The sequence below is a fragment of the Oncorhynchus mykiss genome, chromosome 7 (genome assembly GCF_013265735.2).
Source record: "Oncorhynchus mykiss isolate Arlee chromosome 7, USDA_OmykA_1.1, whole genome shotgun sequence".
NCBI lineage: Eukaryota > Metazoa > Chordata > Actinopteri > Salmoniformes > Salmonidae > Oncorhynchus > Oncorhynchus mykiss.
Genome location: NC_048571.1, coordinates 71555959 through 71581898, shown reverse-complemented (window position 1 = coordinate 71581898; position 25940 = coordinate 71555959). Strand labels below are relative to the sequence as shown.

At 43.7% G+C, this 25940-nt stretch overlaps 1 protein-coding gene across 2 annotated transcripts in view; it reads left to right on the top strand.

The window, feature by feature from the left end:
- The window catches only part of LOC110529018 (voltage-dependent calcium channel subunit alpha-2/delta-3-like), a 76044-nt gene that overhangs the window by 30490 nt on the left and 19614 nt on the right, over nt 1-25940 (top strand). For both annotated transcript variants that reach the window (XM_036983998.1, XM_036983997.1), the window contains exons 12-14: nt 10587-10665; nt 11878-12023; nt 12487-12504. In XM_036983998.1, coding sequence (XP_036839893.1) covers nt 10587-10665; nt 11878-12023; nt 12487-12504 — 243 coding nt within the window. The remainder of the gene's footprint in view (nt 1-10586; nt 10666-11877; nt 12024-12486; nt 12505-25940) is intronic.

Sequence of the window (25940 nt, the reverse complement as noted above, 5' to 3'; positions counted from 1 at the left end):
TATATGGCTGTTTGATTTTCCTTTTTGATGTTTGGAGAAAAATGTAGTTCTTATTATTCAGTTACAGCTTTTAGCACAGTAAATCTACAATTAACTGCAACATACAACATTTCGTAAAGCCTACATTGATGACGTAAATAGTCATAATGGAGGGACTGTGGATGGACTTTCCAGCCATCCTTTAGAGGAAAGTGAGGAGAGGAATCTCATCAGGTGTTCAGTGGCATCTGTCTGTCTGACCTCCATCCACCTTAACAGATTGGTCTGGCTCAATCAGCCACTCATGCAGACAGTGAACTCTGCTCCTGCATGTGCTTTGCTAGAGGAAGAGGACTGGATGTACTCTAGAGCCTCTCTCCTCCTGTCTTCTCTGCTTATACTGCCCCAGGCTGGTTATCTGTGCTCTAGAGCCCCTCCCTCCTTCCGTATCCACAGCCTTCTCCCTGCCTCTACTGCAATCAAAATGGTTAAACTTTTTTTTTATTAACAATTCTAATAAACGCAACAGTTTAATTTTTGTAATCCATCAGATTCAGGGCTTTTGGTGGGAATTCAGCTATTACATTTATTGTAAAAAAAAAAAAAAAATATATATATATATATATATATATATATATATATATATATATATATATATATATATATATATATATATATATTCTTAAAATCCACTCATATTCTTATTGTCACAGGTATTTTTTAAATATTTTGTTAAAATGAAGAAACGTATGTGCTTCATTTGCATGATTACACCTGCACTGCCTAGACGGCTTTATTATTTACTGTTGTCACGTTCTCTTGCATAATTCAACAAGTGTCAATAGCAGAATACCCTCGGATTTAAAAAAATCAACACCTTTGGTTCTAGATTACACCTACCTAAACATACTTTACATTGTTTGTGAGATCAAAGTATCACTATAATCAGTGTTCATTTTCGGAAGTTGCTTTCATTTCAGCGCATCTAATGTGTAAACATTTGAACTTTATTAAATTATGACTTTTCTCAATTCCACAAAAACACCCATCAAAATAAAGTTATCTTTCTTCTCTTACATGTGTCGAGGCGGTGCGTTAAATCCCCAACAAAGCTTTAGCGTTCATAGATTCAATGGAAAGATATTAGCTGTGTTTGAATACTCATACTAACCTCACTGTTTTTGACATAAATTGTGTATAGAGTATGCATATTGGTCATAGTATGGATAGAGTTAGTATGTCAAAAGTTCCCAGATGTTGTACTACATTCGCCAAAATACGAAGTATACACAGTGGACATCATTTCCGTACTTATAGGGCCCATAATGCAATTCTTCAGGAAATGGGCGTGGCTTCACAACGTTTTCAGATTTGAAGAAAATGGCGGAAAATATGCAACGAGAGCGGATACAAATTCATTGCTTTAACTAATTATGACAAATGTTAAGAAAATGTTGAGCAATGTTGCAAGCAGCACATATACAATCACCACCGCTCTGGATAAAATGAAAACTTTTTAACCAGCTCTGCTAGGGCGAGTAAAATGGTCAGAGTGAGGTGTTCTCTCATTTGTGTCTGGAAGTAGCTAGCCAGTTAGCTTGGGTGCTTGACTGCTGTTGTAAGGTCAGAACGCTCAAGTCACCCTACTCCTTGGCCAGAGCATCCAGTGTGCGCTCTGAACGCTCCCAGAGTGAAATGCTCTGAATTTACAAACGGACAATCTGACAATGATCTGAATTTACAAATGCCCAGAGTGCACTCTCACTTGGCTTCCCTGGCTAAAGCAACAGACTCCCCACATGCAAAAATACTACAGTTTACAATAGAATACTAATGTACTTCTAGAATTCTGTACTATACTCCACACTGTAGTATCCCTTGATCATGTGTAGTTGTTACTATAGAATTTTGTCGTATGCTATACTACACAATGTAGTGTCCCTTGATCATGTAGTGCTTACTATATACTTTTGTAGTATATTGTAGAATACTAAACTCCACACTGTAGTATCCCTCGATCATGTGTAGTGCTTACTATATCATTTCATAGTGTACTGTAGAATACTACACTAGTCAGCAAAAACACTATAGTTTAACTATAGTAATACTACAGTATTTAAGTTGCATATATACCCCATCCATTCCCCTCCCCATATCCCAATTTGTGTGCCACCCATGATCAACTTACATATCAAGTATAGACCATATTGTGTTCCTCACAGGCCTACAGGTTATAGAAAATCTATCCGTTTAGACTCCAGTTCCTACCTACAGGTTATGAAAAAAGTGCTATTTTTGTAATTGTCCCGTAGGTTTTGTCAAGAAGAAAGCTCCCACTTCTAAAGATAAAACAAAAACACTACAGTAATGTCCACAAAACACTACAGTAAATACTATAATATAGTATTTATATATATGGTTTAGCTATAGTAATACTACAGTATTTATACTAAACAGTTCATTTATATTTTCCATACATTTGGGTGAGGTTTCCCTTGCCTGGTTAGCCTCGTTTCACTGCCAAAAATACAATTAAACCAGCTAGTGTTCAGTGAAATAACAATGTCAAATACAGGTAGTGTCACGACTCCCACCGAAGGTGGCTCCTCTTCCTGTTCGTGCGGCACTCGGCGGTCGTCGTCACCGGTCTACTAGCCGCCCCCGATCCCTTTTCCCTTTTCTGTTGGTTTTGTCTTATTGGTTACACCTGTTTCTTGTTTAGGTTTTAGTTGGGCTGTTTAAGACGGTAAGGCCCGCCTGCTCTTTGTGCAGGCTTATTTTTCCTCTGTTCATGTTTGTGGTTGTGCGATTTCCTTTGTTTTTCTCCGGACTGGTTGGGTCCTGGTTTTGGGCCGGTCTTGTTCTTTCGCCTGGTGTTTGGCGTGACCATTTTCCCTGCGTCGGAATAAAACATTGTTCTTTACCCTCTGCTTCCTGCGCCTGACTCCGCACCCACTACACATAGAGTGCATTACAAGTAGCCTAGTAAAATAATTAACATCCAATCACATTAACCGTTACTCTCGTGGGAATTCCACTAACAGTCCATATGTAGCCAAACATAGCTGCTGCTCATGTTGGTATCTGTACTGATGGCGCAAAAGCCATGACAGGGAGACATAGCGGAGTGGTAACGCGTGTGCAAGAAGTTCCTCCCAACGCCACTTGGGTACACTGCAGCATCCACCGTGAGGCTCTTGCTACCAAGGGAATGCCTGACAGCTTGAAAGACATTTTGGACACCACAGTGAAAATGGTTAACTTTGTTAAAGCAAGGACCCTGAACTCTTGTGTATTTTCTGCGCTATGCAATGATATGGGCAGCGACCACGTAACGCATTTACAATATACAGAAGTGCGCTGGTTATCAAGGGACAACGTTTTGATATGTTTTTTGGAAATTGAGAGACAAGCTTAAAGTTGTCTTTACTGACCTTAATTTTCACTTGTCTGACCGCTTGCATGATGACGAGTTTCTCACACAACTGGCCTATCTGGGTGATGTTTTTTTCTCTCCTGAATGATCTGAATCTAGGAATACTGTGACTCGCCGTAACTATATTCAGTGTGCGGGACATAGAGGCTATGATTAAGAAATTGGAGCTCTTCTCTGTCTGCATTAACAAGGACAACACACAGGTCTTTCCATCATTGTATGTTTTGTGTGCAAATGAACTCAAGCTTACAGACAATGTCAAATGTGATACAGCGAAGTACCTGAGTGATTTGGGTGCACAATTATGCAGGTACTTTCTTGAAACAGATGACACAAACAACTGGATTCGTTATCCCTTTCATGCCTGCCTCCAGTCCACTTAACAATATCTGAACAAGAGAGCCTCAAAATTGCAACAAGCAGTTCTGTGAAAATTGAATTTAATCAGAAGCAACTGCCAGATTTTTTGGATTGGGCTGTGCTTAGAGTATCTTGCCTTGGCAAATCATGCTGTTAAGACACTGATGCCCTTTGCAACCACGTACCTATGTGAGAGTGGATTCTCAGCCCTCACTAGCATGAAAACTAAATACAGGCACAGACTGTGTGTCGAAAATGATTTAAGATAGAGACTTTCTCCAATACAACTATCAAGGCACAAGGCGAGACCCAGATGGCTGGAGTCTTACAATGTTTACTAATCCAAAGGGGTAGGGAAGAGAATGGTTGTGGACAGGCAAAAAGGTCAATACCATACTAGAGTCTAGGAGGTACAGAGTGGCAGACAGGCTCGTGGTCAAGGCAGGCAGAATGGTCATGCAGGCGGGTACAGAGTCCAAAAACAGGCAAGGGTCAAAACCAGGAGGACTAGAAAAAGAGAATAGCAAAAGGAGTTTGGGGAAAAACACGCTGGTTGACTTGACTAAACATAGAAGACGAAGTGGCACAGAGAGACAGGAAACACAGGGATAAATACACTGGTACAGAGAGACAGGAAACACAGCGATAAATACACTGGTACAGAGAGACAGGAAACACAGGGATAAATACACTGGCACAGAGAGACAGGAAACACAGGGATAAATACACTGGTACAGAGAGACAGGAAACACAGCGATAAATACACTGGTACAGAGAGACAGGAAACACAGGGATAAATACACTGGCACAGAGAGACAGGAAACACAGGGATAAATACACTGGTACAGAGAGACAGGAAACACAGCGATAAATACACTGGTACAGAGAGACAGGAAACACAGGGATAAATACACTGGCACAGAGAGACAGGAAACACAGGGATAAATACACTGGCACAGAGAGACAGGAAACACAGGGATAAATACACTGGCACAGAGAGACAGGAAACACAGGGATAAATACACTGGTACAGAGAGACAGGAAACACAGGGATAAATACACTGGTACAGAGAGACAGGAAACACAGGGATAAATACACTGGTACAGAGAGACAGGAAACACAGGGATAAATACACTGGTACAGAGAGACAGGAAACACAGGGATAAATACACTGGTACAGAGAGACAGGAAACACAGGGATAAATACACTGGTACAGAGAGACAGGAAACACAGGGATAAATACACTGGTACAGAGAGACAGGAAACACAGCGATAAATACACTGGTACAGAGAGACAGGAAACACAGCGATAAATACACTGGTACAGAGAGACAGGAAACACAGCGATAAATACACTGGTACAGAGAGACAGGAAACACAGGGATAAATACACTGGTACAGAGAGACAGGAAACACAGGGATAAATACACTGGTACAGAGAGACAGGAAACACAGGGATAAATACACTGGTACAGAGAGACAGGAAACACAGGGATAAATACACTGGTACAGAGAGACAGGAAACACAGCGATAAATACACTGGTACAGAGAGACAGGAAACACAGGGATAAATACACTGGTACAGAGAGACAGGAAACACAGGGATAAATACACTGGTACAGAGAGACAGGAAACACAGGGATAAATACACTGGTACAGAGAGACAGGAAACACAGGGATAAATACACTGGGGAAAACAAGTGACACCTGGAGAGGGTGGAGACAATAACAAGGACAGGTGAAACAGATCAGGGCGTGTCAACAACCCAACAATGCAGAGTTATGTGCATCCTTTCAAGCACACCCTTCTCATTAACCTGTGGTGAGTTATTCACACTTTCTGATGAACAAAAATAAGGTTTGTACAGTGCCTTCAGAAAGTATTCACACCCTTTGACTTTTTCCACAATTTGTTGTGGTACAGCCTGAATTTAAAGTGGATTAAATGTTGTCACGCCCTGACCTTAGAGAGCCTTTTTTATTCTCTATTTGGTTAGGTCACGGTGTGACTTGGGTGGGCAAATCTATGTTTCTATTTCTTTGTTGGCCTAGTATGGTTCCCAATCAGACGCAGCTGTTTATCGTTGTCTCTGATTGGGGATCATACTTAGGCAGCCCTTTTTCCCTCCTTATAGGGTGGGATGTTGTTTTTGCATAGTTGCTGTCTAGCCCTGCAGAACTTTATGTTCGGTTTGTATTTTGTTGTTTTGTCGGAGTTCAGTACTAAAAATCATGAACACTTTCCACACTGCGCTTTGGGTATATCCATCTTTCAACGAACGTGACAGAAGATCCCACCACCAAAGGACCAAGCAGCGTGGCCAGGAGGAGCAGACATCCTGGACATGGGAGGTGCCCTTGGATGGTAAGGGATCCTGGATGTGGGTGGAGATCAAGGCCGGAAGGGATCGCCTTCCATGGGAGCAGACGGAGGCAGCGAGGGAGGAACAACGACGACACCGGGGTTCGCGACCACGAAGGAATCACGAGAGGCAGCCACAAAAAAAATTCCAGACCTCCAGTGCGCCACCACGGCCCAGTATATCCTGCGCCGGCCATACAAACTGTGTCTCCAGTGCGCCACCACGGCCCAGTATATCCTGCGCCGGCCATACAAACTGTGTCTCCAGTGCGCCACCACGGCCCAGTATATCCTGCGCCGGCCATACAAACTGTGTCTCCAGTGCGCCTTCACTGCCCAGTATATCCTGCGCCGGCCATACAAACTATGTCTCCAGTGCGCCTTCACTGCCCAGTGCGTCCTGTGCCAGCGCCCCGCACTTGCCGGGCTAAAGTGAGCATCCAGCCAGGACGGGTTGTGCCAGCTCTATGCTCCAGACCTCCAGTGCTCCTCCATGGTCCAGTATATCCTGTGCCAGCTCCATGTACCCGGCCTCCAGTGCGTGTCTCCAGCCTGATACGTCCTGTGCCTGCTCCACGCACGAAGCCTCCAGTGATGATCCATGGCCCGAAGCCTCCAGTGATGATCCATGGCCCGAAGCCTCCAGTGATGATCCATGGCCCGGAGCCTCCAGTGATGATCCATGGCCCGACGCCTCCAGTGATGATCCATGGCCCGGAGCCTCCAGTGATGATCCATGGCCCGGAGCCTCCAGTGATGATCCAAGGTCCGGAGTCTACAGCAAGGGTCTGCAGTCCAGTCCAGCACCCAAGCTAGCTTGCTAATGTTGGCTAGCTTGCTAGCTACTTCCAGACATAAATGAGCCCAGTACATCACTGGGGCCAAGCTTCCTGCCATCCAGGACCTATATAAGGTGGTGTCATAGGAAAGTCCATTACATTGTCAGAGACTCCAGTCACCCAAGTCATAGACTGTTTTCTCTGCTACAGCACGGCAAGCGGTACCGGAGCGCCAAGTCTAGGACCAAAAGGCTCTATAACAGCTTCTACACCCAAGCCATAAGACTGCTGCCATAAGACTGCCCCCCCCCCCCCCCCCCCCCCCCCCCCCCCCCCAACAAATTACCTCAACTAACCTGTACCTGTATATAGCCTCGTTATTGTTATTTTATTGTGTTACTCTTTATTAATATTTTTTACTTTCGATTTTCTGGTAAATATTTTCTTAACTCTTCTTGAACTGCACTGTTGGTTATGGGCTTGTAAGTAAACATTTCACGGTAAGGTCTACACATGTTGTATTCGGCGCATGTGACAAATACAGTTTGATTTGATTTGATTTCCACGGTCGAAAAAAGGACAGGCACAAGCAAGAGTTTGAAACAGTTGCATTAGTAAAATGAAAGCAATTAATCCAATGAGATTTCAGTGACAGGTGGATTTGGCACTATTCAGACACAGGAAGTAGATGGCTGAAAAAGACAGATCCAAGGTGGGGCATGCGCGTTGCCAATCTATACTGCCCGAGGCTGTCTCTCCATATGGTAGATCTCCTCTCTCCTCATGTATCTATCCTCAGCCTTTCCTCTGCCTCTGCCCCAGACTGACTACATACGGACTAGAGTCCCTCTCTTCCTCATAGCACCAACATACTCTTCTCCCTGCTTCTGCCTCTCAGTCTCTGCCTCTGTCGCCCCAGGCTGGCTCTCTATTGGAGGGTCATTCTGGCAGGAGGCCACACTGTGACAAACGACTTGGTGAAAACGTTAAACAAATGCAATTTAAATTAAATGGGCTGCTGTACTATTCACAGTGCAATAAAAACAACATCTTGGGGCCCTTTTGTCCAATCCTATCAAGCATGTGTGTGTCGGCAGACTCGGCACAAAGGAGCAGTATCTGGCAGTGTAACCTCCATCCCCCCACATACCCGGAGGGGCAGTATTTGGCAGCCGTTCACTCTGAGCCGTGGCTGGCGGATGCCACAGAGAAAATTCTAACTGTCTCTTGCTTCTCTGTGCTGTCAACCTTGGTTTATACACACAGATCTAATTAAGCGCAGACATGCAGATCATATGGATGAGCAACAAACAGAGCAAGAGGAAGGAAACATAATGAAAATGAGAAGAGGATGCAGGAGAGGAGAGAGGAGAGCAGAGATGAAGGGAAGGGAAAGGAAAGGAAAAGCAAGGAAAAGAAGAAAGACAGAGAGCTATACTGAGTGCTGGGTCTTTCATTGTGAGGCACAAACAGTACTGTAGTAGTCCATACATCCACCCTCTCCTCTCCTCTCTTCAGTGGTAGACTATACATCCCCCCTCCTCTCCTCTACTTTCCTTTTCTCTCATCTCCACCTCTCCTCTCTTTGGTGGTAGACGATACATCCACCCTCCTCTCATCTCCTCTCCTCTCTTCGGTGGTAAATTATACATCCACCCTCCTCTCCTCTCCTCTCCTCTCCTCTCCTCTCCTCTCCTCTCCTCTCCTCTCCTCTCCTCTCCTCTCTTTGGTAGTAGATTATACATCCACCCTCCTCTCCACTAATCTCCTCTCTTCAGTAGTAGACAATACAGTCGTGGCCAAAAGTTTTGAGAATGACACAAATATTAATTTGCTGCTTCAGTGTCTTTAGATATTTTTGTCAGATGTTACTATGGAATACTGAAGTATAATTACAAGCATTTCATAAGTGTCAAATGCTTTTATTGACAATTACATGAAGTTGATGCAAAGAGTCAATATTTGCAGTGTTGACCCTTCTTTTTCAAGACCTCTGCCATCCGCCCTGGCATGCTGTCAATTTACTTCTGGGCCACATCCTGACTGACGGCAGCCCATTCTTGCATAATCAATGCTTGGAGTTTGTCAGAATGTGTGGGTTTTTGTTTGTCCACCAGCTTCTTGAGGATTGACCACAAGTTCTCAATGGGATTAAGGTCTGGGGAGTTTCCTGGCCATGGACCCAAAATATCGATGTTTTGTTCCCCGAGCCACTTAGTTATCACTTTTGCCTTATGGCAAGGTGCTCCATCATGCTGGAAAAGGCATTGTTCATCACCAAACTGTTCCTGGATGGTTGGGAAAAGTTGCTCTCGGAGGATGTGTTGGTACCATTCTTTATTCATGGCTGTGTTCTTAGGCAAAATTGTGAGTGATCCCACTCACTTGGCTGAGAAGCAACCCCAGACATGAATGGTCTCAGGATGCTTTACTGTTGGCATGACACAGGACTGATGGTAGAGCTCACCTTGTCTTCTCCGGACAAGCTTTTTTCCGGATGACCCAAACAATCGGGAAGGGGATTCATCAGAGAAAATGACTTTACCCCAGTCCTCAGCAGTCCAATCCCTGCACCTTTTGCAGAATATCAGTTTGTCCCTGATGTTTTTCCTGGAGAGAAGTGGCTTCTTTGCTGCCCTTCTTGACACCAGGCCATCCTCCAAAAGTCTTCGCCTCACTGTGCATGCAGATGCACTCACACCTGCCTGCTGCCATTCCTGAGCAAGCTCTGTACTGGTGGTGCCCCAATCACAATGCTGAATCAACTTTAGGAGACGGTCCTGGCGATTGCTGGACTTTCTTGGGCACCCTGAAGCCTTCTTCACAACAATTGAACCGCTTTCCTTGAAGTTCTTGATGATCCGATAGATGGTTGATTTAGGTGCAATCTTACTGGCAGCAATTTACTTGCCTGTGAAGCCCTTTTTGTGCAAAGCAATGATGACGGCACATGTTTCCTTGCAGGTAACCATGGTTGACAGAGGAAGAACAATGATTCCAAGCACCACCCTCCTTTTGAAGCTTCCAGTCTGTTATTCAAACTCAATCAGCATGACTGAGTGATCTCCAGCCTTGTCCTTGTGTTAACGAGAGAATCACTGACATGATGTCAGTTGGTCCTTTTGTGGCAGGGCAGAAATGCAGTGGAAATGTTTTTGGGGGATTCAGTTCATTTGCATGGCAAAGAGGGACTTTGTAATTAATTGCGATTCATCTGATCACTCTTCATAACACTCTGGAGTATATGCAAATTGCCATTATACAAACGGAGGCAGCAGACTTTGTGAACATTAATATTTGTGTCATTCTCAAAACTTTTGGCCACGACAGAGGAAGTAGACTATACATCCATCCTCTCCTCTCATATCCACTCCTCTCCTCTTTGGTAGTAGTCTATACATCTATCCACCCCCCTCTTATCTCATCGCATCTCCACTCCTCTCCTCTCTTCAATAGTAGACTATACATCTATCCACCCTCCTCTCATCTCCACTCCTCTCCTCTCTTCGGTAGTAGACTATACTTTCATCCTCCTCTCATCTCATCTCCACTCCTCTCCTCTCAGGAAAATGGAGCACCATGTGATTCCATCAGTGCACATGTTTATGTATTCTCTATTTAAATCACCACACTGTAAATGGCTGATGTCCCTTTCTTCTTCAAATAGGTGCGCATATTCCCTTACCTGATTGGCCGAGAGTCTGCCTTTGCTGATAACATGAAATGGATGGCCTGTGCTAATAAAGGTTTGTCTTTTCTTAAAAATTGTATAATAACCACATACACCATGTACCAAATACACTACACAGCACATGTATACTATTACTGTGATGGTATGTTGAATGTGTGGGTATGAGTGTGTGTTGGGTAGATTGTCTGTGTGTGAATGTGTGGGCGTGGTGGGTAGATTGGCTGTGTGTGAATGTATGTTGGGTAGATTGGCTGTGTGTGAATATCAAATCAAATCAAATTTATTTATATAGCCCTTCGTACATCAGCTGATATCTCAAAGTGCTGTACAGAAACCCAGCCTAAAACCCCAAACAGCAAGCAATGCAGGTGTAGAAGCACGGTGGCTAGGAAAGACTCCCTAGAAAGGCCAAAACCTAGGAAGAAACCTAGAGAGGAACCAGGCTATGTGGGGTGGCCTCTTCTGGCTGTGCCGGGTGGAGATTATAACAGAACATGGCCAAGATGTTCAAATGTTCATAAATGACCAGCATGGTCCAATAATAATAAGGCAGAACAGTTGAAACTGGAGCAGCAGCACGGCCAGGTGGACTGGGGACAGCAAGGAGTCATCATGTCAGGTAGTCCTGAGGCATGGTCCTAGGGCTCAGGTCCTCTGAGAGAGAGAAAGAAAGAGAGAAAGAGAGAATTAGAGAGAGCATACTTAAATTCCCACAGGACACCGGATAGGACAGGAGAAGTACTCCAGATATAACGAACTGACCCTAGCCCCCCGACACATAAACTACTGCAGCATTAATACTGGAGGCTGAGACAGGAGGGGTCAGGAGACACTGTGGCTCCATCTGAGGACACCCCCGGACAGGGCCAAACAGGAAGGATATAATATGTGGGCGTGAGTGTGTGTTGGGTAGATTGGCTGTGCTGATGTGTGCAGAATGGAGTGTTAGTGGAGACACAGGGCTCAGGGGCCATACCTGCCTAATCCCTCTTTCTGTCAGAGACTTTCCCCCTGGACACCTGCCGCTAATGGCTACCGTGTGCCCATGCTCCAGATGAGAGGTGAATGCTCTGGACTGGGAAAGTCACAGTCAGGAAAAGTGATCACTGTGGGATTACACAGCCCAGCTACTCTAACTTTATTCTGACACTCACAGTAACACACACTTACTGGGAAATACCCCTAGTGTGATACATTGTGTATGCGTGTGCACGTGCGTGCGCGTGTGTGTGTGTCTGTGTGTGCGTGCTTGTGTGTGTTGCCACAGGGTATTTCAGTCAGATCTCCACACTTGCTGATGTACAGGAAAATGTGATGAGGTATCTTCATGTTATGAGTCGTCCTAAAGTCATCGATCATGAACATGACACGGTCTGGACAGAGGCCTACATGGACAGCACTGGGAGTATCATAGTGAGTAGAAAAGGGCATGAGTGTACATGTGTGTACATAATGTACTGTATGTGTGCGCATGTGTATGTGCTTGTGCGTTGGTGTGTGTGTCCGTGTGTGTGTGTGTGTCCGTGTGTGTGTCCTCTCTGATCAGTCCTCTTCATGCTACACAAGGGATTCCTCATTATGAGCTTCTTTCTTTTGACTGGATTTTCCAGTTTGACTTGTTCTGCTCTTCTGTGTGCAGAATGATGATATACTGTCTGTCTGGCTGACTGTCTGTTGAGTGTCTGTCTGTCTGTCTGTCTGTCTGTCTGTCTGTCTGTCTGTCTGTCTGTCTGTCTGTCTGTCTGCGTGTCTGTCTGTCTGTTTGTCTATCTGACTTACTGACTGTCTGTCTGACTGAGTGTCTGTCTGTCTGACCGAGTGAGTGAGCGACTGTCTGTCTGTCAATCCTCATATGTAATTTTTCTGTCTCCTGCAGCTCTCCCAGGCACACAAGGTAAAGCCTTTCTCTCTCTCAGTTAAATTTCAATCTAAAGGCTTTATTGGCATGGGAAACATATTGCCACGGCTAGTGAAATACAGTGGGGCAAAAAAGTATTTAGTCAGCCACCAATTGTGCAAGTTCTCCCACTTTAAAAGATGAGAGAGGCCTGTAATTTTCATCATAGGTACACTTCAACTATGACAGACAAAATGAGAAAGAAAATCCAGAAAAACACATTGTAGGATTTTTTATGAATTTATTTGCAAATTATGGTGGAAAATAAGTATTTGGTCCCCTACAAACAAGCAAGATTTCTGGCTCTCACAGACCTGTAACTTCTTATTTTAAGAGGCTCCTCTGTCCTCCACTCGTTACCTGTATTAATGGCACCTGTTTGAACTTGTTATCAGTATAAAATACACCTGTCCACAACCTCAAACAGTCACACTCCAAACTCCACTATGGCCAAGACCAAAGAGCTGTCAAAGGACACCAGAAACAAAATTGTAGACCTGCACCAGGCTGGGAAGACTGAATCTGCAATAGGTAAGCAATAGTTAAGCAGCTTGGTTTGAAGAAATCAACTGTGGGAGCAATTATTAGGAAATGGAAGACATACAAGACCACTGATAATCTCCCTCGATCTGGGGCTCCAGGCAAGATCTCACCCTGTGGGGTCAAAATGATCACAATGAGCAAAAATCCCAGAACCACACGGGGGGATCTAGTGAATGACCTGCAGAGAGCTGGGACCAAAGTAACAAAGCCTACCATCAGTAACACAAGTAACGCCGCCAGGGACTCAAATCCTGCAGTGCCAGACGTGTCCCCCTGCTTAAGCCAGTACATGTCCAGGCCCGTCTGAAGTTTGCTAGAGAGCATTTGGATGATCCAGAAGAAGATTGGGATAATGTCATATGGTCAGATGAAACTAAAATATAACTTTTTGGTAAAAACTCAACTTGTCGTGTTTGGAGGACAAAGAATGCTGAGTTGCATCCAAAGAACACCATATCTACTGTGAAGCATGGGGGTGGAAACATCATGCTTTGGGGCTGTTTTTCTGCAAAGAGACCAGGACGACTGATCCGTGTAAAGGAAAGAATGAATGGGGCCATGTATCGTGAGATTTTGAGTAAAAACCTCCTTCCATCAGCAAGGGCATTTCAGCATGACAATGATCCCAAACACACCACCCGGCAACAAAGGAGTTGAAAGTCCGTGTTGCCCAGCAACAGCCCCAAAACATCACTGCTCTAGAGGAGATCTGCATGGAGGAATGGGCCAAAATACCAGCAACAGTGTGTGAAAACCTTGTGAAGACTTACAGAAAACGTTTGACCTCTGTCATTGCCAACAAAGGGTATATAACAAAGTATTGAGATAAACTTTTGTTATTGACAAAAAAACGTATTTTCCAACATAATTTGCAAATAAATTCATTAAAAATCCTACAATGTGATTTTCTGGATTTTCTTTTCTAATTTTGTCTGTCATAGTTGAAGTGTACCTATGATGAAAATTACAGGCTTCTCTCATCCTTTTAAGTGGGAGAACTTGCACAATTGGTGGATGACGAAATACTTTTTTGCCCCACTGTAGATAATCAACAAAAGTGAAATAAACAATAAAAATGAACAGTAAACACTACACTTCCAAAAGTTCCAAAATAATAAAAACTTTACAAATGTCCTATTATGTCTATATACAGTGTTGTAATGATGTGCAAATAGTTAAAGTACAAAAGGGTTGTATTTACAATGGTGTTTGTTCTTCACTGGTTGCCCTTTTCCTGTGGCAACAGGTCACAAATCTTGCTGTTGTGATTGCACACTGTAGTATTTCACCCATTATATATGGGAGTTTATATGGGAGTTTTCGAATTCTTTGTGGGTCTGTGTAATCTGAGGGAAATAATGTGTCTCTAAGATGGTCATACATTTGGCAGGAGGTTAGGAAGTGCACTCAGTTTCCACCTCATTTTGTGGGCAGTATGTACATAGCCTGTCTTCTCTTGAAAGTTTTTGGCGGCTTTTCTCAATAGCAAGGCTATGCTCACTGAGTCTGTACATAGTCAAATATTTCCTTAATTTTGGGTCAGTCACAGTGGTCAGGTATTCTGCCACTGTATACTCTCTGTTTAGGGCCAAATAGCATTCTAGTTTGCTCTGTTCTTTTGTAAATTCTTTCCAATGTGTCAAGTAATTATATTTTTGTTTTCTCATGATTTGGTTGGGTCTAATTGTGTTGCTGCTCTGGGGCTCGTGGGGTCTGTTTGTGAACAGAGCCCCAGGACCAGCTTGCTTAGGGGCTCTTCTCCAGGTTAATTTCTCTGTAGGTGATGGCTTTGTTATGGAGGGTTTGGGAATCGCTTCCTTTTAAGTGGTTGTAGAATTTATCAGCTCTTTTCTGGGTTTTGATCATTAGCGGGTATCGGCCTAATTCTGCTCTGCATGCATTATTTGGTGTTTTACGTTGTACACAGAGGATATTTTTGCAAAATTCTGCATGCAGAATCGCAATTTGTTTTTTGTACCATTTTGTGAATTCTTGGTTGGTGAGCGGACCCCAAACCTCACAACCATAACGGTTAATGGGTTCAATAACTGATTCAAGTATTTTTTGCCAGATCCTAATTGGTATGTCAAATTTTATGTTCCTTTTGGTGGCATGGAAGGCCCTTCTTGCCTTGTCTCTCAGACTATTCACAGCTTTGTGGAAGTTACCTGTGGTGCTGATGTTTAGCCCGAGATATGTATACATTTTTGTGTGCTCTAGGGCAACGGTGTCTAGATGAAATTTGTATTCGGTGTCCTAGCAACTGACCCTTTTTTGGAACACAATTTTTTTGTCTTACTGAGATTTACAGTCAGGGCCCAAGTCTGACAGAATCTGTGCAGAAGATCCAGGTGCTGCTGCAGGCCCTCCTTGGTTGGGGACAGAAGCACCAGATCATCAGCAAACAGTAGACATAAGACTTCAGATTGTAGTAGGGTGCTGCAGACTGTTCTAGTGCCCTTGCCAATTTGTTGGTATTGTCATGTCCTGACCATAGAAAGCCTTTATTTTCTATGGTGGAGTAGGTCAGGGCGTGACTGGGGGGTGTTCTAGTTTATTATTTCTATGTGTATTCTATGTTTTCTATTTCTTTGTTGGCCGGGTATGGTTCCCAATCAGAGGCAGCTGTTTATCGTTGTCTCTGATTGGGGATCATACTTAGGCAGCCTTTTTCCATTTGTTGTTTGTTGGATCTTGTTTTTGTATTGTTGCTTTTGAGCCCTACAAGGCTGTACGTTCGTTCGTTTGTTTGTTTCTCTTTATTGTTTTTGTTGCTGGTTCACATTCTAATAAATGATGATGAACCCAAATCACCCTGCGCCTTGGTCTACCCATTTCGACGAGCGTTACAGAAGATCCCACCAACAACGGACCAAGCAGCGTGCACTGGAGGAATGCCAGGAATGGAGGACATCCTGGACGTGGGACGAGATTGTGGCAGGAGACGGAAGCCTGACATGGAAGCAGGCGAAGGCAGCGAAGGAGGAACAACGACAACACCGGGGTTCACCACCACAACAGGAGCCCGAGAGGCACACGGGTTGGTCGGCAAAGCCGAGGGGCGAGTCTGAGAGCGAAGAGGAATATTGGAATAGACTGAGCGAGGAGTATTGTGAGATAGTTGAGGGGAGTGATGAGGTAGAGTGCATGGTTTGGTGTCTGGAGCAAGACAGTCACCGTGAGGAGCGTGGGACCAGTCAGGCACCATGTTTTGCGGAGATACGCAATGTGTGTCCAGTGCACATCCACAGCCCGGTGCGTTCTGTGCCAGCTTCTCGCACTTACCGTGCAAAAGTGAGCATCCAGCCAGGACGGGTTGTGCCGGCTCAGCACTCCTGGTCTCCAGTACACCTCCTCAGTCCCGGATATCCTGCGCCGGCTCTATGCACTGTGTCACCAGTGCGCCTTCACAGCCCAGTGCGTCCTGTGCCAGCGCCCCGCACTTGCCGGGATAAAGTCAGCATCCAGCCAAGATGGGTTGTGCCAGCTCAACGCTCTAGACCTCCAGTGTGCCTCCACAGTCCAGTACATCCTGTTCCTCTTCCCCGCACTCGCCCTGAGGTGCGTGTTATCAGCCCGGTGCCACCTGTACCGGTCCCACGCATCAGGCCTCCAGTGCGCCTCCACAGTCCAGTACGTCCTGTGCCTCCTCCCCGCACTTGCCCTGAGGTGCGTGTCATCAGCCCGGTGCCACCTGTACTGGTCCCACGCATCAGGCCTCCAGAGCTTCCGGCGACAGTTCCCAGTCCAGAGCTTCCGGCGACAGTTCCCAGTCCAGAGCTTCCGGCGACAGTTCCCAGTCCAGAGCTTCCGGTGACAGTTCCCAGTCCAGAGCTCCCAATCAGAGGCAGCTGTCTATCGTCTCTGATTGGGGATCATACTTAGGCAGCCTTTTTCCACTTGTTGTTTGTTGTATCTTGTTTTGTATTGTTGCTTTTGAGCCCTACAAGGCTGTACGTTTTCTTTGTTTGTTAGTCTTTATTGTTTTTGTTGCTGGTTCACATTCTAATAAATTATGATGAACCCAAATCACGCTGCGCCTTGGTCTACCCAATTCGACGAGCGCTACAAGTTATATGTTGAAGAGTGTGAGGCTTAAGCTGCATCCCTGTGTCACCCCTGGCAGTGTGGAAAGAAATTTTAACCGCACACTTGTTTATGTACATGGATTTAACAATGTATGTTTTCCCCCAACACCACTTTCCATCAAGTTGTATAGCAGACCCCCATGCCAAATTGAGTCGAAAGCTTTTTTGAAATCAACAAAGAATGAGAAGACTTTGCCTTTGTTTTGATTTGTTTGTTCGTCAATTAGGGGGTGTGCAGGGTGAATACGTGGTCTGTCATACCGTCATTTGGTTAAAAGCCCATTTGACATTTTCTCAGTAAATTGTTTTCGCTGAGGAAAAATCTGCTATTAATGATAATGCAGAGGGTTTTCCTAAGGTTGCTGTTGACGCATAAACCCCGGCAGTTATTGGGGTCAAATTTGTCTACACTTTTGTGGATTGGGGTGATCAGTCATTGGTTCCAAAAACCAGGCAAGATGTCAGAGCTGAGGATTATGTTAAAGAGTTTAAGTATAACCAATTGGTCTGTATATTTTATAATTTCATTGAGGATACCATCAACCCCACAGACCTTTTTGGGTTGGAGGGTTTGTATTTTGTCCTTTGTTACATCATTCAATGTAATTGGAGAATCCAATGGGTTCTGGTAGTCTTTAATAGTTGATTCTACGATTTGTATCTGATCGTGTATACATTTTTGCTGTTTGTTCTTTGTTATAGAGCCAAAATGATTGGATAAGTGGTAATTGGATGTATTTTGGATTTTGTTCAATGTAATTGGAGAATCCAATGGGTTCTGGTAGTCTTTAATAGTTGATTCTACGATTTGTATCTGATCGTGTATACATTTTTGCTGTTTGTTCTTTGTTATAGAGCCAAAATGATTGGATAAGTGGTTTATTCATACATCTCTGTTTTGGATAGATAACTCTTCGTGCTGTTGTTTGTTTAGAGTTTTCCAATTTTCTCAGAAGTGGTTAGATTCTATGGACTCTTCAATTACATTGAGCTGATTACTGATGCGCTACAACTTATTTTTCCGTAGTGTACAGTATTTCTGTTTTGTTTTAGTGCTTCACCATAGTGAAAGCGTAGGCTCAGGTTTTCTGGGTCTCTATGTTTTTGGTTGGATAGGTTTCTCAATTTCTTTCTTAGGTTTTTGCATTCTTTGTAATTGGTCTGTGTGTAGCTGGTAAGGAGGAGTCAGGTGCAGGACAGCAGATATGAGTAATAAACGTACTTTACTCAAGAATACAAATATATACAACACAATAAACTAGCCCACAATAACGGACCGTAAACATACAAACAATCACTCACAAAAACAATGGGGGAACAGAGGGTTAAATAATGAACAAGTAATTGGGGGATTGAAACCAGGTGTGTAAAACAAAGACAAAACAAATGGAAAATGAAAAGTGGATCGGCGATGGCTAGAAGGCCGGTGACGTCGACCGCCGAACACCACCCGAACAAGGAGAGGGACCGACTTTGGCGGAAGTCATGACATTCTTCATCAAAACATTTGTCATTGTTGTCAATTTTCTTGGGTTGTCTGTTTGACATTTTTAGATTTGATAGGGAAGCTGAGAGGTCAAATATACTGTTTAGGTTTTCTACTGCTGTCATGTCTTTACTATCATTAAATGAAGACTTGTAGTTTTTATCAAAGATTGTCTGTAATTATTATTACGCGATTAGACTGATTAATCATGTAACTGTAATTAACTAGGACGTCGGGGGCATCAAGGAAAATATAATTTTCCTAAAATAACTTTTCAGATATTTTCATATCTGAAGAAAAGTCTTCTGAATTACTGAATTATTTATTTTACCTCACGTTAGTCTTATTCCAAACGTTGTAAATTATTGCTTATCTGCACGAACCCCGTCTTCACTATGAGTCATCCATACATCAATTGTATTAAATCATTTATTTACTAACTAAATAATTCACAGAAATGCATAAACAAACAGTAGATAGTTACAAGGAAATGATAACGGAGTTTCCCTAATGGGATAAACTGGCATCGCGGCTTGGTGTACAAAAGGGAAGTGGGGGTCGACTGAGATAAGACAACACACAGTTGATAATTATAACAATTGAAATGCTAATCCTTTGCACATGAACGCTTACTCATTTGTGAACAATTGCAATCAACATACTGTATATATTTACGCTCAGTGTGTCGTCGGGGTCTCTGTTGAAAAGTTTGTTTCTGTTGGAGAGTTTGCCCTCTCTGTCGTGGTTAGAATGGATAGTTCAGAGTGACATTCATTCGTGTCGTTATGGATAGATATTTCGGCAGTTGTCGGTCTTCACGTTCAATGATACCGAATTCCTAGCTGCAGACTAGTAATTAATATCAAAGACTTGTTCTTATTCTGTCGGTATCGATAGTCTAAGAGTTTAACCACGTGGGATGGTTAAAAGATTCAGTAGTCTGGTCTCAAACCTTGGCCCTCTCGTTATCGAGGTAAGCTGGTCTGCAACCTTTGTCTTCTCGTAATTGAGGGAAACATGGTCTGTTGAGAAATTCTCAAAGTGGGGGTTTTATTCGGGAGAGCAGAAAAAGCTGTCTCATGACGTCAGGTCCGAACTGGGCTCATGGGCGGTTCTCTGATTTAGTTAAACTCAAAATGGAATTGGAGTTTCCTTCATTAAACAGTCCAAAATCACATTAGACAATTTTACAAACAGTATCATCTTCACTCATTCATCTTATACAACAATTAGATGTAAACCTCATATCTGAGGCTATTATATAAACAGCGTTATGGTAATGTGGCCGTATTGTCTTCCATGAGTTTCACCAAATTGTACCAAACGGACCAGTTCGTAGCTGGATTCTTCACCGAACTTTTATACCTTCTCCAGAACATAAATGATGTTCGGTTCTCCAGTCCTGTGAGGTGGAAGAAATTCCTTTGTTCTCCATGAAAATTCACTCTGTCTCTATACTGTGGCCATGAGGAGATAATCTCCTCCAGGAATTTACGACCTCTCTCTGACCACAGCAGCCTGGGTGTAGGAGACAGGGAGAGGGGGATGGGCTTGCTGTACCCAAAGAGGGCAACGTCATGACACTGCCAAATTTACACCTTCACTATTACAGTGAAACCTTTTGTCTAGAAGGGATTGAATTTGTTGTTGCCTAATTGTTTTTTGGTAGATTTCCACACAATTGTCCTTCCATCTAAAGCACTTCTTAATATTTTTCAGTTCCTTTGGGTTTGATGCCTCATGATTGAGCATAGCTCTGTTCAAGTAGAGTGTGATTTTGCTGTGATCTGATAGGGGTGTCAGTGGACTGACTGTGAATGCTCTAAGAGACTCTGGGTTGAGGTCAGTGATAAAGTAATCTACAGTACTACTGCCAAGTGACGAGTTATAGTTGTACCTACCATAGGAGTCCCCTCGAAGCCTACCATTGACTATGTACGTACCCAGCATCTGACAGAGCTGCAGGAGTTGTGACCCGTTTTTGTTGGTTATGTTGTCATAGTTGTGTCCAGGGAGGCATATGGGGAAGGGAATGCTGTCACCTCCAGGTAGGTGTTTGTCCCCCTGTGTGCTGAGGGGGTTGGGTTCTTGTCCAGTTCTGGCATTTAGTTTGCCACAGACTAGTACATGTCCCTGGGCCTGGAAATTGTTGATCTCACCCACTAGGATGGAGAAGCTGTCATTGTTAAAGTATGGGGATTCTATTAGGGGGATATAGGTAGCATACATGAGGACATTTTTCTCTGTTGAGATCATTTCCTGATTAATTTCTCGACAGATGCAAAATGTCCCTGTTTTGACTCATTTAATAGAGTGGGTTAGGTCTGCTCTATACCAAATTAGTGGAGATGACCACTCGTGTGTTAGGGAAAGTGGGAGCTGACAGGGGGGCTGTTAGGAGGGGGTGGGGTCTGTTGGGTTGGTAGGTCCTGTGTTGTCTGTCCCATTGTGGTGTTGAGGTTGTAGTCTGGGTCTGAGTTGGGCAGTTCTGCTGGCTTGACTTGGGGAGTGTCCTGCTCTCTGTCACACCTCAGCTTTCTGACCTCGTCCTTCAGTGCCATGTGTGCCTCTTTAAGTTCTCTCATCTCAGTCCGTAGAGCAGCCAGCTCTCTCAGACAGCCGTCCATCTCCACCTTCTGCCCTCTGGGTCTTGTGCGGGGTGTTGTTGTGCTGGTCTGTTTTATGGGTTTGTTCTGTCTGGGTTGTGTGGACTAGCTCTCTGAGCTCCACCATGTCTCTCTCCAGTTCTAAGAATGTATCCCTGGAGCAGCAGTCAGTTGTGGGACCTGGGTGTGTTCAGCACTAGGGCGGGGGGGGGGGGGGGGTGACTATCCTCGTCTGCAGGACAGTTTGAAGAGGTGTGATCAGACTCACTCAGGATGAGGGAGTCGTCACAGAGAGAGAGCTTTTCCTGCTGTGGTCTCTATTTGATCTCGTAAGAGTCCTGCTGGAACTGCATGAGGATGCCCTGCACCATTACTGTCACATTTGACTTGTACACATTTGACAGAGGTTGTTTAAATTTCCTCAATGTCTTGTATTCTGAGTTTCCACCCTGGGCCAATACTCTCTCTCTCGCTCTCTTTCTCTCTCTGATAAAAATCAGTCTGTCTGACTAGAACTGCTTGAAACTAATTTCCTTGTCATTTAGAGATTGAATGTGTATTGTGTAAGTACATGCACACACACACATAAACTCATGTACACAAACAAACACACACAGAGGCGCACTCGTGCAAGAACTAGATCACACCGCACACACGCACGCACGCACACACACAGTGGTGACAGAGGTGAGGGTTGGGTTGGTAGGGGGATTGTCCTCTAGAGTGTATTCTGCTGTATCTCAGCCACAGAGACACACCATTGATCATTCTGTGGATCATTGCCTTTTATCTCCTAAAGCCTGTAATAAAACTGACATTGGAGCGGAGAGAGACAGAGAAAGAAGGAGAGGGGACAGGGGAACAGGGGGACGGGGGACGGCGGACGGGGGGCAGAAGGATATCACAAGGTCATTTCCCAGAAAGATCTTGTGTCTAGCTTCTGCTGACTGCTGCAGAATATTCCCAGTGTGTCTGTACTGAACCCTTCTATTCCCTGTGTGTCTGTACTGAACCCTTCTATTCCCTGTGTGTCTGTACTGAACCCTTCTAGTCCCTGTGTGTCTGTACTGAACCCTTCTATTCCCTGTGTGTCTGTACTGAACCCTTCTATTCCCTGTGTGTCTGTACTGAACCATTCTATTCCAAGTGTGTCTGTATTAAGCCCTTCTATTCCCAGTGTGTCTGTACTAAACCCTTCTATTCCTAGTGTGTCTGTATTAAGCCCTTCTATTCCTAGTGTGTCTGTACTGAACATTTATATTCCCTGTGTATCTGTACTGAACCCTTCTATTCCCAGTGTGTCTGTACTGCACCCTTCTATTCACAGGGTGTCTGTACTGAACTCTTCTATTCCTAGTGTATCTGACATGAACCCTTCTATTCCCAGTTGGTCTATGCTAAACCCTTCTATTCCCAGTGTGTCTGTACTGAACCCTTCTATTCCCTGTGTGTCTGTACTGAACCCTTCTATTCCTAGTGTGTCTGACATGAACCCTTCTATTCCCAGTTGGTCTATGCTAAACCCTTCTATTCCCAGTGTGTCTGTACTGAACCCTTCTATTCCTAGTGTGTCTGACATGAACCCTTCTATTCCCAGTGTGGGCTGCTGCTCTGGGAGGGAGAGGGTGGTTGATGGTGAAACCTTCCATTAATCATTTTGTTGAGTCAACAAGGAAACATTCTCCCACCTTAGTACCTTAGTCCCTTAGTCCCCTAGTACCATACAGAGACTACCTTAGTACCCTAGTAACCTAGTACTTTAGCCTCTGTATGGTACTGGGGTTCTAAAGTACTAGGGTACAAAGGTACCAAGGTGCTAGGGTACTAAGATAGTACCCCAGTACCATACAGAGGCTATCTTAGTACCCTAGCACCTTGGTACCTTTGTACCCTAGTACCCTAGTACCATACAGAGACTACCTTAGTACCCTAGTACCTTAGTACCCTAATACCCTATTACCTTTGTACCCTAGTACTCTAGTACCTTAGTACCCTAGTACCATACAGAGACTACCTTACTACCTTAGTACCCTAATACCCTAACACCTTTGTAGCCTAGTACCCCAGTACCATACAGAGGCTATCTTAGTACCCTAGCACCTTAGTACCCTAGTACCCTATTACCTTTGTACCCTAGTACTCTAGTACCTTAGTACCCTAGTACCATACAGAGACTACCTTAGTACCTTAGTACCCTAATACCTTAGCACCTTTGTTGCCTAGTACCCCTGTACCATACAGAGGCTATCTTAGTACCCTAGCACCTTGGTACCTTTGTACCCTAGTACCCTAGTACCATACAGAGACTACCTTAGTACCCTAGTACCTTAGTACCCTAATACCCTATTACCTTTGTACCCTAGTACTCTAGTACCTTAGTACCCTAGTACCATACAGAGACTACCGTACTACCTTAGTACCCTAATACCCTAGCACCTTTGTAGCCTAGTACCCTAGTACCTTAGTAATCCAGTACCTTAGTACCCTACACAGTTCACTACCTCTCTCCGACACATGTTCTGTACTGTACATGGACACACTCTTTTTTGCAATACACATTCTATCCTGCACACAAACAGCCACATACATATACACAGTACACACACACTCACACACACTCCCTCTCTTTTAGAAAAACTCACACTCACTCCCACACACAAATAGCCACACAATCACACCCAGTACACACAGTCACAGCTGTGTCCATGAGCCTGTGAGGGAATAGCAGACCTAGTTTCAGTGAGCTCATCTCACGGATGCCTCCGGAACTTTCATTGTGCACACCTGTCCCCTATTCCCACTGATTAGTACTTGTATAAGTGTGCCCTTTGGTTTCCATTGGACTGTCCATTATTGTTACATTGTCCATTGGTGCGTGTGAGTACCTGTGCTGTGTGTTTTGGCTTTTGTGCCCTTGTGGATTGTGCAGATGATTACGGGTCTCGTCCCGTGAGTTAATCATTGTGCGCGTGTGTTATTTATTCAAGGTACTCCTCACTCTTTTGTTTTGGGTTTCTACCCTGTGTTTTGTTACGGATTTGTTTGGTCTTCGTCGTCATTTGGGCTTAATAAAAAAAACTATTATGCATTCCTGCATCTGTCTCCCAATCCTTCATGCCAACGTGACAACTCATGTGTTTAGTCAAGTCACTTCTCATTCTGCTGAGCATAGCCCCGCTCTCAGCCAAACAAGAAACACTGGGGATTGCTCTAAACCTGAGCTTCACTATAAATGTACTGTAAAGCCACAAACTACGAGCAACATTAACCATAGTGTTATAGTCCAGACTTCAGTGCTTCCAACTTTTGAAGAAAACTTGGAGTGAGATGTAATATGATCATTTCATTGCTCCCTGGCACAACCCCTAGATGGGGTGTTGTAAAATGGTACTGTTTTAAAGCTAATTTCCCACAATTCTATGCATTTTGACATGGATTTAGTTAGGGCTATGACCAGGGTGGAACATTAAAAACAAATACACCACAGGTCAGGTGTATTCAGGATACTTTGAACATTAAATGAACACTCAAAATGTGATGACTTTGTAGGTGGTTTGACACTTCCTTCAGACAGTAATGAGATGGGAAGGGTAGGAAGCAGGGATTGATCCCTGTTCTCAGGTTGGAAGTTACATGCAACATGTGTGGGGAGTTTTACCATTACACCAAGGCTCTGTACAGGAAATGTTTATATTAATGGTTGATGGCAGTGGGTAAGCAAATCATAGAACGCAGTCTCCTTGTCCATAGATTGTTTTCAAGGTAAGCACACAAAGATTTTGTAAGTTGGGTGAACTTTTTAAAATAGGACTGGAAGAAAGTACTGGATGTTATTGTTATAATGTATTTGTTATAACAATTCATTTCTCAAAATCATCCAACCTTCAAGAAAAATCGAATGAATATCAATATTCAGGTGGTTTATGTCTACTAGTTGAAGATCCTTGTCATTCTCTTACTCTCCCTAGACATTATGTGATGTGTTTATGAGTTGTGAGTCCACCTACCATCTCTGCCTAGCTTGTGCACAATAATAAAATGTCCAAAATTATACTTGAGGCCTGGAGCATTCAATATCTAATGCTTATTTGTATGACTTATTCAAAACTGTCCATGAATAGCTGCAAAAATACATAGCCCCATATTATCCATTTTCAAAAACACAAGTAGGCTAATCAGATTACACTGGCAAAATTTACAAGAAGTGGAATAATAAAATAAGTGTGGGGAATAACAGTAGTGCTTCTACTGGCAAGCCCACTAATTATCCTAGATGTTAGCCCATTGTTAAGAATGATGATTGTTCCACTGATCAGACTAAATCAAGTAAATATATAATAAAATCTCCTGAAGACAAAATTAAATGAATAACCAAATGACTGTAATATTTATTGTCCCTCCTCTAGAATCAAACGTACACTTTGGGGTTCACAATATGTTTGACAAAATTATTTTCATAGTTACAAATCAGGTCACCTTACTAAACTTCCCTGCTAAAACATATTGTAATTTTGTTGACAACAGTGTATATATGAAATGCACATCCAATTCCCTTGATCCCTTACATAAATAGACCAATCATATGCTTCAATGTGCCGCGGTTCACAGTGCTGTGGTAAAACAGGACAATGATAGAGGTTCTGCTCATGATGTTAAGTTGCAGGCGCAAATACTACGATTTCAAAAATATTTGGAGTACAGTTGAAAAGT